A 14,356-nucleotide genomic window follows, 5' to 3' on the forward strand; every position below is an offset into this window, starting at 1 on the left:
TAAAACAAAGTAACGAAATAATAAAGACAGTTTATAAAATGATTAAGTTCGGTTGATAACAAATTTCGGAATATTGATTAGTTCTCAAGAAAATGGATCTGCTCATGCTCGCCGCGAAGTATTCAGCTGTCTGAAAAAGGCTGATCGCAGCTGAAAAATGTTCATTAGATCGACAATTTGTTAATGTTAAAATGTTTATTAAACGTTAATATTTTTTTTTTTTTGTTGTTTATTAATATTGAAATGTAGTCTATATAAAATGCCGTAAAGGCAGTGCTGTCATTATTCGAATTGCCAAAAGAAAGGTGCGTGAAAGTGTTGACATAACGAGATTTATTTTATATATGGAATTATTTGAATTTCAATTGACGTGTATCATTATTATATTACTAAAGATTATAAAGAGATAAATCAGTTTTTAATAAACATCTGAACATAATTGCAGAATATATAATGTACACATAAATGATAATTTGTTATATATTACTACGATCTTAGGATATATAGATACGTTATAGGTATAATGTCATTCATTTACTTTTAGGCATCACCATTGCGAATATAATACCAATTATGATGTTGGGGCGGAAACAGAGCCTCAAAGGGGAACCTGTCCTGGCTGATTATGGTCCGGAGGAGTCCCTCAATGAGAGCGCTGATATAGAATGGGTTAATAAGGTAAAAATAAATAATTGAATAAAATTTATTAATGAAATAGTCCTTAAATTAATTATATTTTTTTTTTATAGTTATGGGTAAGAAGACTGATGCGGTCCTGTGCATTAATATCATTGGCTTCAGTTTGTTTAAACACACCAAAAACTTTTGAAGAAATTCCACCACTGCAATATATTACATTTGTTTGTGATTTGATAGTTACTTTCCTGTTTACTGCTGAAATGATAGCCAAAATGTATATTCGTGGAATACTGAAGGTAAATTCTTTACTTATATGTAGAAAAAAAACTATAGGATTTAACAGTATTTTTTATATTAAAAAATAATTCCAGAGGGAAAAATCTTATTTAAAGGATCACTGGTGTCAATTCGATGCCAGTATGGTGATTTTTCTTTGGCTTTCAGTCATATTACAAATGTTTGAAATGCTTGGCTTTGTTTTGAAGTTCAGTTATGCATCTATCGTACGTGCACCAAGACCATTGATTATGATACGTTTTCTTCGTGTTTTCCTTAAATTCTCCATGCCCAAGGCTAGAATTAATCAAATCTTCAAGTAAGGAAATTATAGAAATAATAAAGAATTATTTCAAGTACAAATATGAAGATAATATTTTTTCCTTACAGACGTTCGAGTCAACAAATTTACAATGTAACCCTTTTCTTCCTTTTTTTTATGTCTCTATACGGTTTACTTGGTGTGCAATTCTTTGGTGAACTTAAAAATCATTGCGTTTTAAACACTACAGATCCACATCATATTACAATAAATAGTTTGGCTATACCTGATACATTTTGTTCTACTGATCCAGAATCAGGATATCAATGCCCTGAAGGAATGATGTGTATGAAATTGGAGTTATCAAAATACATTATGGGTTTTAATGGCTTTGATGAATTTGGTAATATATTATAATTAATGTTAAATAATTTTTCGTAAAAATAAATCTTTTTTATATTTACAATAATGAATATTTATATTATTAATTGATGTGATTTTTTTTTTTTTATAGCTACTAGCATTTTCACAGTCTATCAAGCTGCTTCCCAAGAAGGATGGGTTTTTATCATGTATCGTGCAATTGATAGTTTGCCTGCTTGGCGCGCTGTGCTTTACTTTAGTACTATGATATTCTTTCTTGCTTGGCTAGTTAAAAATGTTTTTATTGCTGTTATTACTGAAACTTTTAATGAAATTAGAGTGCAATTTCAACAAATGTGGGGTGTGAGAGGACATATTAGCAATAGCTCGGCATCACAGGTCATTTAAAAATCTATAATTCACCAATTAATATATATATTATATATTATATTATAAATTATGATCAAATTAATATCTTTTTAGATTTTAACTGGTGATGATAATGGTTGGAAATTGGTAACTTTGGACGAAAATAAACATGGAGGATTAGCATCACCAATTTGTCATGCAATTCTCAGATCACCACATTTTCGTATGGTCGTAATGTGTATCATATTAGCAAATGGTATAACTACAGCAACAATGAGTTTCAAACATGATGAGAAGCCAAGGCACACTTATTATGATAATTATTATTATGCTGAAATTGCTTTTACAATCTTTCTGGATTTAGAAACTTTATTCAAAATTTGGTGCCTTGGTTTTCGAAGTTATTACAAGCACTCTATCCACAAATTTGAACTGTTGCTTGCAATTGGCACAACTATTCACATCATTCCAGTCTGCTATCTTTCTGCATTCACTTATTTCCAGGTCTTTATATCTATCTCATTTTCATAATGAACACACATATAATATAATATACATTGAAAATATATTAAAGACGAAAAAAAACAGATTACTTTTTATTGGATATTTTTTTTCAACAGGTTCTCAGAGTGGTTAGATTAATTAAAGCATCTCCAATGTTAGAAGATTTTGTATACAAAATATTTGGACCTGGAAAAAAATTAGGTAGTCTTATCATCTTCACCATGTGCCTGTTGGTGATATCTTCCAGTATTTCTATGCAACTATTTTGTTTTCTATGTGACTTTACTAAATTTGAAACATTTCCTGAGGTAAAAAGTACAAAATTATATTATAATAATTGTTAATTGCTCAAGGATTTATTATTTAATGATTTATATTGATTATTCTTTTCAGGCCTTTATGTCTATGTTTCAAATACTTACTCAAGAAGCTTGGGTTGATGTTATGGATGAAACTATGTTAAGAACACATGAGACTATGGCACCATTTGTTGCTGTGTATTTTATTTTATATCATCTCTTTGTCACATTGGTAATATTATCATTATTATACAAAATATTGTAAATATATATTTAATTTTTAACTAATTCCTTTGCAGATTGTTTTAAGTCTTTTTGTTGCTGTAATTTTGGATAATCTTGAATTGGATGAAGATATAAAAAAATTGAAGCAATTGAAATTTCGTGAACAAAGTGCAGAAATAAAGGAGACTCTGCCATTTAGATTAAGAATTTTTGAAAAATTTCCTGATAGTCCACAAATGACTTGTTTGCACAAAGTACCATCAGACTTTAATCTTCCAAAAGTAAAAAAAATTTATATTTTTATCTCCTCTAAATAATTTCTATCTATTCTTTAATATATTCTTCTTAATTATATAACAAATATTGTTAATTTTTATTAGGTTCGTGAAAGCTTTATGCGGCAGTTTGTATTAGAAGTAGAAGACGATGAGAATGAAGGTGCAAAGAAGATAAATGAGACTTTTGATTCGAAAATAATATATAGAAAACAACGTCCTGTTAAGATATTGAATAATCCACCAAAAGTAAGGAATGTTGTTACCAGCTTAAAAAAAGCAGCCGTTATTTATATAATAAAGTAAGTCTATAAATTTTATTTAAATTCGTATTTTATCTTGTAATATTTTCTCAATTATAAAATTGTGCAGCGATTCAAATAATCAGAGACTTCTATTGGGAGATTCTGCGATGATACCAGTTCCTGGAAAAGGACTTTTAAAGCCTCAGGGTACAGTTAGCAGTGCTAAGCAACTCCGTATTGATCAAAAGAAGTAAAATAACAATAATAATATGAATATATTTAAATGAAATTAATGTTATATAACGAAGTGAATTTATATAAATTTAAAAAAATAATCTTACTGACAGATCTATAAGAAGAAGTGTTCGAAGTGGATCAATTAAATTGAAGCAAACTTATGAACATCTTATGGAAAATGGAGATATAGGAGGAATAAATAGAGTTAGCTCATCTCGAAGTAGACCACATGATTTAGATATTAAATTATTACAAGCAAAAAGACAACAAGCAGAAATGAGAAGGTAATAAGTATTGATTATATTTATTAATGATTGTTGTTAATAATTAAATTGTTTTTAATAGAAATCAACGAGAAGACGACTTAAGAGAAAATCATCCATTCTTTGATACACCACTTTTCGCTGTACCACGTGAGAGTAAATTCCGTAAAATTTGTCAATTGTTAGTTTATGCAAGATATGATGCAAGATTAAAAGATCCTTTGACGGGGAAAGAAAGAAAAGTACAATATAAAAGTTTACAGTAAGTATTATTTTGGATCATTATTTTTTATATTTATTTGCTTTTATTCAATTTTATGTATGTATATATATATATATTATTTATAATTTTCTAATTTTAGATATATATATGTGTGTGTGAAATTAGAAAATTATAAATAATTTATCATCTTTTTTCAGCAATTTTCTAGGATTAGTTACATATCTCGATTGGGTAATGATATGTGCAACAACTTTATCTTGTATTTCTATGATGTTTGAAACTCCTCGATATCGTGTAATGGAAATTCCTGCACTACAAATAGCCGAATATGGTTTTGTAATATTCATGAGCATAGAATTAGCTTTGAAAATATTAGCAGACGGCTTATTTTTTACACCAAAAGCTTATATCAAAGACGTCGCTTCAGTTCTTGATGTTTTCATTTATATTGTAAGTTTTTTTTTTAGATCAATATGATCAATTATTTGATTGTAAAAAAAATCATAATTTTTGTAAATTTTTTTTTTGTTTTTCTTTAGGTAAGCCTTGTATTTTTATGTTGGATGCCCAAAAGTGTACCTCCAAATTCTAGTGCTCAATTGCTTATGATTTTACGCTGTGTCAGACCTTTAAGAATATTTACTCTTGTGCCACATATGAGAAAAGTTGTTTATGAGTTATGTAGAGGTTTCAAGGAAATATTACTGGTACATAATTAAATTAAATAGTTTTTAATAATCCTTAAATTTTTAAGTTATGTCCTCTAATATTGTAAAATTTTTTAGGTATCCACTTTATTAATACTACTCATGTTTATATTTGCAAGTTATGGTGTTCAACTTTATGGCGGTAGGTTGGCACGTTGCAATGATCCTACTATTTTGAAACGAGAAAATTGTGTTGGAGTATTCATGAGAAGAGTTTTTGTAACAAAGATGAAATTAAGACCAGGACAAAATGAAAGTTATCCATCCATATTAGTACCTCGTGTATGGTAAGCTTTAATATATAACATTAATTGTTGTTGTATATTATGATATAAATTTTTACATTGTATTTTAGGGCAAATCCAAGAAGATTTAATTTTGATAATATAGGCGATGCTATGATGGCTCTTTTTGAAGTACTTTCTTTCAAAGGTTGGCTTGATGTTAGAGATGTCCTAATTAAAGCTCTTGGCCCGGTAAGTTAATCATTTTTGATTTAATAGAAGAAAGATCATATTACAAACTAAATATCGGCTAATTAAAGTAATTATGTATACGTCATTTAGGTACATGCAATCTATATTCATATTTATATCTTCCTTGGTTGTATGATTGGTTTAACTCTTTTTGTGGGCGTTGTTATAGCAAATTACTCTGAAAATAAAGGTACAGCTTTATTAACAGTTGATCAAAGAAGATGGTAAGTGTAATTTCGCATATTTACAACTCACGCAATGATTTTTTTTCTTTTTTTTCTTTTCTTTTTTTCTTTTCTTTTTTTTTTTTTTTTTTAAGAAAATATTACGTTATTCGTACTATCTTTTAGGTGTGATTTAAAAAAACGATTGAAGATTGCCCAACCCTTACATTTACCACCACGGCCTGATGGCAAAAAGTTTAGAGCATATATTTATGATATTACACAAAATATTTACTTTAAAAGATTCATTGCAGTAATGGTACTTATAAACAGCGGTCTGCTATACGTTTCTGTGAGTTGAAACTTAAACGTTATTCTGCTAATGATTATTCTTATTTATAAAAAAGGAAATTATATAAAGTGTGAAAAAAAAAATGATATTTAAGTCATTGGTTCTGTTAAGAACTCAAAGACTGTTGCTTTGAATCATGTGTTCCTTACCGGCTACCATTAGACCGTGGTAAAAGTAACGTAATTATATTAATTGTATTTTATTTTATTTATCTCAAGTGGAGAATCGAGGAAAAACACACGGAAGCTCTAGCTACGGTGTCCACGATTCTGACACTAATCTTCCTCATAGAAGTCATTATGAAAAACATTGCTTTTACACCACGTGGCTATTGGCAGTCCAGAAGAAACAGATATGATTTGCTCGTGACAGTCGTGGGCGTTATTTGGATCATCATTCATTGTACAATGAAGGTATGTTAAAATAAATTTATTATTATAATTGTTTTAAAAATATAATATACAAATTAATTAAATTTCTCTTTTACAGAATGATTTATCATATCTTATTGGCTTCATGGTTGTAATTCTTAGATTCTTTACAATCACTGGCAAACATACAACACTCAAGATGTTGATGTTGACTGTTGGTGTATCTGTTTGCAAAAGTTTCTTCATTATATTTGGAATGTTCCTCTTGGTATTCTTCTATGCACTAGCAGGAACTATTATTTTTGGAACAGTAAAATATGGAGAAGGAATAGGAAGGTATAATATAGACAAATTTAAATGATACACAATAATTTTATAATTATTAAAAAGTAAATCAATTTATATTTTGATATTTTACAGACGCGCTAATTTTGAATCACCCGTTACTGGTGTTGCTATGCTATTTCGCATTGTCACAGGAGAAGATTGGAATAAAATTATGCATGATTGTATGATTCAGCCACCTTACTGTACTCCTGCTGCCAATTATTGGGAAACAGACTGTGGAAATTTTCATGCATCCCTAATTTATTTCTGTACATTTTATGTAATTATTACTTATATCGTCCTAAATCTTTTAGTAGGTATGTTTAAATATAAAATATATTTACTCTTTAATTATTTATTTGTAAATATTACAAATATAATAAATATATAAATATAAATTGTAAAATTATTGAAACTTATTTTTAACAGCTATTATCATGGAAAATTTTTCTTTATTCTATTCAAACGAAGAAGACGCATTACTTTCTTATGCAGATATTAGAAACTTTCAAAATACTTGGAATGTCGTTGATAATCATCAGAAAGGTGTCATACCAGTAAAAAGGGTATGTTTATAAAAAATGTTTATTTAACAATTTTTATATTTTATATTGTTACTTATTAATAATGACAAATAATGATATTTGATCTCCCATAGGTAAAGTTTATTTTACGATTATTGAAAGGAAGATTAGAAACAGATCCGCAGAAAGATCGTTTGTTGTTCAAATACATGTGTTATGAATTGGAAAGACTTCACAATGGAGAAGATGTTACATTTCATGATGTTATTAAGTATGTTTAAATAAACGTCAAATTAATATTCATATATATATTTTATCATATATATATTTTAATATATATATATATATATTAAAATCATATAAGATAATTCTATTCTGAATGGAAAAATATAATGTATTATTTATTTTTACAGCATGTTATCTTATCGTTCGGTGGATATTAGAAAAGCACTTCAGTTAGAAGAATTACTTGCAAGAGAAGAATTTGAATATATTATTGAAGAAGAAGTTGCAAAACAAACAATTAGGACTTGGTTGGAAGGATGTTTAAAGAAGATAAGAGCGGTAGGGGTATGATAAATAATTTCATTTATATTTGCATAGTTCTAAATGTAAAAGTAAAACTTGAATTAAAGATCATAATGCTTTTAAATAATTTGTAAGAACAAAAAATCGATATAGATATGCATTTTAGAAGCAACAAAATAGTCTTATCGCAGGCCTTCGTGCTACAAATGATGTCGCTATAACTCCACAAGATTTTATTGAAGTTAAAAGTAAAGAAACGACCAAGGAACGTGAAGAAGAAGACGAAGGAAAAGTGAGTTATATTCATATACATATATGCGCGCGAGAGCGTATGTGTGTTACAAATATATTTATATTTCATAATTACAATGAATTATATTAATTTTATTAGGATGTAGATGGATTGCGTCATAAAGCAAAAAAGCCTGTAGTATTGCCAAGATCTGACAGTATTGGAAGTGGATCAGGTAGAAAATACCTTGTTCCAACATTATCAGATCCTGCTTCTGTAAGATCTGATAAAGATAAAATCCCTCCATCCAAGAAAAGAAACAACAGACCACCACGTAAATTAATTTCATTGAACTTTATCAACACTCTAAAGCATAATTTAATATTTCTAATTTCATTTATACTTTCAGCTACAGTAAAAAATAATTTACCGCATCTCACAGAAAATACAGAACAAAATAGACAGCAGAGAGAACCTGTAAATTCTAAATTAAGTACTCCTAAAATTTCTAGCGTCATGCTTGAAGTCCGAGAATGGTGGAAAGAACAGTTAGCTTACAGTAGCGAATCCAATGATGAGGATTAGAAGATGTACAAAGAAGATATTAGATAAATATATGTGTGTATATATATATACACGTGCGCGCGTGCACGCACGCACGCATTCACACACACACACACACACACACATTAAAAATGAAAGAATAGATTACATAAAATTGAAGATGAAGTTAATATAATATACGTGCCTAACTATTTCAAATAATCGTCCTAATGGAGATTTTGTACGCCCATACGTCTTTTCAAAACAATTGTTTGTCAAATATTCCATTTAAAATTATATATTAAAAAAAAAAGATACGTATGTATAATAGATTTTATATTAAGTGATTTTTTTTTTCTATTGTAACTTACAGAAGGACTGATATCAGTATCACTCATAATCATACCGATTAATGTATAATTTAATTTTTGAATGTTTAAGGTTACTGCATGCAATAATGTACTGGGTTTTCCTTTCTTTTTTTTTTTTTTTATAGAAAATTTATTTTAATCGATAATCTTATACATGTATATTTTTACAAATAGTTCTCATTTTTATGTTTTTTAAAGTAACCATAATCTATTTTTTTAAGAAACTATGAAATCACTGCCATATGGGATTTATAATTTATTGAACGCCAATAGCTTCATTTTATTTTATATAACAAGTTTTAAAAAATTTGATAACATAGTTATCAATATTTTGTACTATTCAGTAACATTTTTTTTTAATTTATTTTGTTTAAAATATTGTTTAAAAAAATGAATTGTTCTTTTGTTTTACGATAATCTTATAAATCATGTCATAAAAGTTGAATATCTATAACATAGAATGGAAAACAGATTTTATACTATAAATCATCAAATCATAGTTAAAATGTATTTATTTAATATTAAAAAAGATAATTATGAGAAAGAGATAGAGAGTACAATACACATTACATTTTTATGAATAAAAAAAAAAAATAAAAATGAAAAGGATTTTATCTTTGTAGGCTAAAGAAATTATATCACATTTATTACAAATTTTTAATAGTTCTCATAAAAAATGATTAAGTTTTGTACAATAGTAATATTATTCACAATTATACTCCTTCTTAAAAATATTACAACAATAATAAATTGTTATTGGTATCTTTCGCAATAATTGCGATCGGCACAAAATGTTTGTTATAACAATAGATGTAATACAAAGTTTAAAGGAATTTCTATAGAAGCACAATTTGAATTGGAATTAAATTTTAATTAAAATTAAATTTATATATGTTAAGATTAAAAAATAATAATATAGAGAATTTATTCAGGATTATTGAAGAGTGCCAGTACTTATTTAAACTGTTGTAAATGTAAAATGAGAACAATATATAATAAATAAATAAATTCATAATATAAAAAATAGATTGTATATATATATGTAAAAGAACAAATAGAAGCAAAAGTAACTAACAAGGAGCTTTTGTATAAAAATAAAAGAAAAATGAGATTATGATAATAAGATATGTGTGAGGAAAAATACCTGAATATTAGTTAAATATATTTAAAGTTATATATAATGCAGCAATTTATATATTTATGTGTATATATATATATATATATATATATATATATATATATATATATATACACGCATATAATTACATGAAATGTAGAATGACATATTTATATAAAATCTGAAACTTAGCTATTGTATACTATATTGTGTTTATATTTCTGTAATAAATGTTGATTATTGTTGCTAGTTTACGTGCCAATGTGTTGTATTATATACATATAAAATTAATAAATGTTAATAGATAAAATTATTTTTAATTATATTACACAAAATTGTATAAAAAATATGGAGTACTATTAGAATATATTTTTAAATTTTACTTTAACAATACATGTATTATAAAATTATTAATTACGAAATTTAAATTATATCAGAAAAATATTATCATCTGCAGACATAATTTGATTATCATCCGTCATTTTATTAATCGCAGCAGTAATTTCGGAAGGTGTAAAATTTGGAGTATGTTGCGTATCCAAATAATTTCGAACTCTAGAGAGAGGTAAAGATTGAACTCTTTGTTCTTGGAATAATTTATGAAGTAGAGATCGAAAAACTTTCAACCTAAAATGAAAAAAAAAAAAAAAATACATTACATGCATTATTCCTATTTCTTGTATATGATAAGATAAGTGATATTACTAGAATTCTTTTATTCAATACAAAATATTATCTATTATTTGTTATACCTCTCTTCTGTAATAGTTGCAGGTGATTCCTCTGTAATTGTTTCTTCAGATGATTTCTCTGTAGAAGCTACAGCTTCTTCACTACTTTGGACTAAGCTCTGAGAGGCTGTAGTCGAAGAAGTAGCAGTTGTTTTTTGAGATCGAGATCTAGTAGTCCTTCTTGTAAATTCATCAACAGATTCATCAGTATCGCTCTTGTATTCATAAGGATCGCTAGTAGATTCTCCCGGTGCATCATGATGTCTTCTTGAACGCTTTGCCCCTCTACCTGGTTCATCTTCATTACTATTTGTGCTAGCATCACTATCGCGTCTTCTACGTTTCTTTTTTTCTCTTTCTAACACCCTCTTGAAATAAGCAAACTGTATCAATTCAATGGCTGCCTGAGCATCCTCAGCAGTAACATTTTTTGATAAACGTGCTTTTGCATGTGCAGTCGACAATCTAATCATTGTTTCTAAAGTACGAGCTGTTACAGGTTGCGTCTAAAAAATATAGCGTAGAAAAGAATAATAATATCATTTAATATCAATTATATAATATCATTTTATCTATAGAATATAATACGATACCCTTGCTACATCAGACTCAAGCAAATCTTCTGATCGAAGTTTCGAATATTCGTCGGCTATAACTTCACTGGCTTCTTCTGTTAATTTTGGTTTCATACAACGTGCTATATGAATATATTTTCTCATAAAAGTTATGCTCAAAATTTGATCACTAAAAAAATAAATTTATTTAATATAATATTACATATATGTAATATAAAATAATATATATATATATATTTTTTTTTTTTAATATACCTTTTTGCACATGATTGCCCATGCAACATAGGATCATATTTCTGATAGACTTGTTTTTCTATTTCTTCAGTAAGTTCTTCATCCTGATTTTTAGTTGTTAACATATCTAATTTACTACTCAATGGTAAAGCTTCTCCATCTTGTTCTATTGGATTTCTGTATCTATGCATTCTCACAACATGATCACTGATTACATGATCCTGCTCTGAATCTATTATATCTAACATTACGAATAACAAATCGAAACGTGAAAGCAGAGAATCTTGCAATCCTATATTTTCCATTGGTGTTTTGTATTGGTCATACTGTAAACATATATATTTATAATTACATGAAGTTCTTATAAAGTAAAAATTAAATTTAAATTCAATTTTTTATCCAAATATAATTTTGTTACCCTTCCATAAACAGGATTTGCAGCAGCTAAAACCGAACAACGTGCATTTAGACTAGCATGAATACCAGCTTTAGCAACAGTAACTTTTCCTTGTTCCATTACTTCATGAATTGCAGTCCTATCAAGATCTGACATTTTATCAAATTCATCAATACAAATAACACCGCGATCAGCCAAGACCATAGCACCTGCTTCAAGTCTACGTTCTCCAGTTTCTTGATCTACTGTAACTGCAGCTGTTAAACCTACACCAGATGAACCTCTGCCGGTAGTTGCTATAGCACGTGGGGCAGTACATAAAACGTATCGTAAAAGTTGAGATTTTGCAACAGATGGATCTCCTATGAGTAGAACATTAATATCTCTACAAATAATATGGAAGTTTTAGAGTTTTTGAAAAATGTAAGTGAAAATTATCGTATTCTATTAATTTTCTGTGATAGTACCCTCTGAGTCTTGTACCATTAGGTAAAATTTTTTCTACACCACCAAGCAAAAGACATAGAATAGCCTTTTTTATGTACTCATTGCCATGTATGGAAGGTGCTAAAGATTTACTTAAAAGTTCAAAAATATTTTTACATGGATTACTTTTAGCTAATTTTTTACACATTGCTACATCATCATGTGAAATAGAGAGACTAGCTTCTTTGCTTAATTGCATAATATTATTGGCAATTACAACTGTCCTGTAGGAAATGAAAAAGAATTATAATGTACATAAATGACATTTTCATTTTTATGAAAAAAAAAAAAAAAAAAAAAAAAAAAAAAAAAAATAAAATAAAATAAAAAAAAAAATTTATTTAAAAACCTAAATGTGCCATTTGTATAGCCCCCTTGTTTTCCTGGAAGACACCTATAATTTCCTACAACTTGAACTCGATCTCCTGGTTTACATAAATCTACTAAGTCATTATCACATATGATATCAACACTACGTGGCAATTGTCCAGCTGGTGCCTTTTCAGGCATTTCTTGGATCGTAAGAGTTTGATGATCTTTATATGTAGATAGGCCAAATTCTGTCTCAAGTGGATTTCCATCTTCATCCTTAAATAAAAAATATTTATTGTAAATAATGTAAAATACTTAGCAAAAAATATTTTTAAATAAAAGTAAAAATAATTACTGTAGTAGGATATACAGCAGATTGTGGAAATGCTTCTATTGAAGTTAAATCTGTATAAGCTCTTTCGATTACTGTTTTCGTTGTACTACAATAATGAACACTACGTACAACTTTAGGTTTCACAAAGGAACCTTAAATAAATAAATTAGAAATATGACCAATGATATTTTATTTTAATTGTATATAATAAAATATATATAAATGTATATACTTACATTTTGTCACAATACCTTCGATACATACTAAATTACCCAAAAAACGCGAAGTTAATGTTCTTGGTGTGACGTGCTTGTTTCCAAAACTTCCCTCAAATGCTATAAAAAAATCTACATTTCCTTTAGCATAATCTGTATCTACATTAGCAACATATTGTCTTAATGCATTTTGAAATGCTAATTGTTCCTCGAAAGAATTATTTAATAAACTGTAATTATAAAAATAAAATTAAGAAGTATGAGATTTATACTTTGCAATTATGATAACATTTTGCAAAAGATTTTTTAAAAAATAACAGTACCTAATAGCACGTGGAGGATTTTTTCTTCTTAAATCATTAATATTTACATATAATCTATATTTATTTTCTTCAATCATATTTTTAACCAGATTGGCATATATACCCTGATCTTCCTGTAATAATTTAATATACATTTTGATCATTTTATTCAATTGACATGATATAAGAATAGAAGATATTTAAATTATATACCATGTCATCCAAAAAGTCAACATATTCTCGTTGTAATTCTTCAAGTCTTTGATCTATATCGATTGAAGTCATATTTATCGATAATTATGTTTCTTGTTTATTTAAAATAATTAAACGAAACACATAGAATAATAGCAATAAACTCAACAACTCAAACGAGTTAATATATACTGATTTTACGCGGGAAAACTGAGTAACCATGAGGTTCGTTTTCATATACATCTATCGTATTCGAGAGTTTTCATAAAACGAACGAACCAATCAAATTCAACTTGCATGTATATTATTATTTCCAATATCAAATTAATATATATATTTGATTAGTATAGATTTTATTATTATAGAAAAATTATAGATATTATATTTTATATTATAGAATAGTATAGATATTATCAATGTGGAATTATATTCAAGTTAATAATTATTAGAAATTTTTTTAAAAATATTCATGTAATTATGATTTCGACTAATTTAAGAAATTAAATGATACGATTAATAATGCTGAAGTTTATGTTCGACAAAAGTGAAAATATATATTTCAATTTACTTTTAATTAATTCATATAAATAATTACTTAAAAAATTTATTCTAATTAAATTTTTACAATTTTATAGATCCATTCCTTGCTCACGCTTGTTGTTCATATTTTGTTCATACCTGTCGCT

The 14,356-nt window shown here is 27.2% G+C and overlaps 2 protein-coding genes across 2 annotated transcripts; one reads left to right on the forward strand and one right to left on the reverse strand.

Annotated features, from left to right (window-relative positions):
- Window positions 1-158: 158 nt before the first annotated feature.
- Window positions 159-9,003, forward strand: LOC118445835 (sodium leak channel NALCN-like). Its single transcript, XM_085656296.1, has 29 exons — window positions 159-305; window positions 545-678; window positions 750-935; window positions 1,011-1,234; window positions 1,306-1,580; window positions 1,692-1,939; window positions 2,024-2,413; window positions 2,530-2,721; window positions 2,807-2,944; window positions 3,012-3,218; window positions 3,318-3,514; window positions 3,585-3,707; window positions 3,805-3,978; window positions 4,040-4,219; window positions 4,378-4,630; window positions 4,720-4,887; window positions 4,966-5,174; window positions 5,243-5,363; window positions 5,454-5,587; window positions 5,714-5,879; window positions 6,098-6,292; window positions 6,369-6,586; window positions 6,671-6,894; window positions 7,007-7,143; window positions 7,236-7,372; window positions 7,515-7,671; window positions 7,796-7,921; window positions 8,021-8,195; window positions 8,271-9,003. The coding sequence occupies exons 2-29, from the start codon at window positions 574-576 to the stop codon at window positions 8,444-8,446; spliced, it is 5,235 nt and encodes a 1,744-aa protein (XP_085512422.1). The 5' UTR covers window positions 159-305; window positions 545-573; the 3' UTR covers window positions 8,447-9,003.
- Window positions 9,004-10,154: 1,151 nt separating this feature from the next.
- Mcm3 (minichromosome maintenance 3) lies at window positions 10,155-13,866 on the reverse strand. The gene is made up of 11 exons (XM_035875893.2): window positions 13,692-13,866; window positions 13,500-13,612; window positions 13,198-13,406; window positions 12,983-13,113; window positions 12,665-12,903; window positions 12,297-12,539; window positions 11,851-12,214; window positions 11,454-11,758; window positions 11,217-11,367; window positions 10,645-11,129; window positions 10,155-10,519 (listed from the first exon to the last, which is right to left on the reverse strand). Exons 1-11 carry the CDS (start codon window positions 13,761-13,763, stop codon window positions 10,321-10,323), a joined length of 2,511 nt encoding a protein of 836 aa, XP_035731786.1. The 5' UTR covers window positions 13,764-13,866; the 3' UTR covers window positions 10,155-10,320.
- Window positions 13,867-14,356: the final 490 nt, after the last annotated feature.

This window comes from Vespa mandarinia, chromosome 4 (assembly GCF_050613455.1).
Source record: "Vespa mandarinia isolate Hongniang chromosome 4, ASM5061345v1, whole genome shotgun sequence".
Lineage (NCBI taxonomy): Eukaryota > Metazoa > Arthropoda > Insecta > Hymenoptera > Vespidae > Vespa > Vespa mandarinia.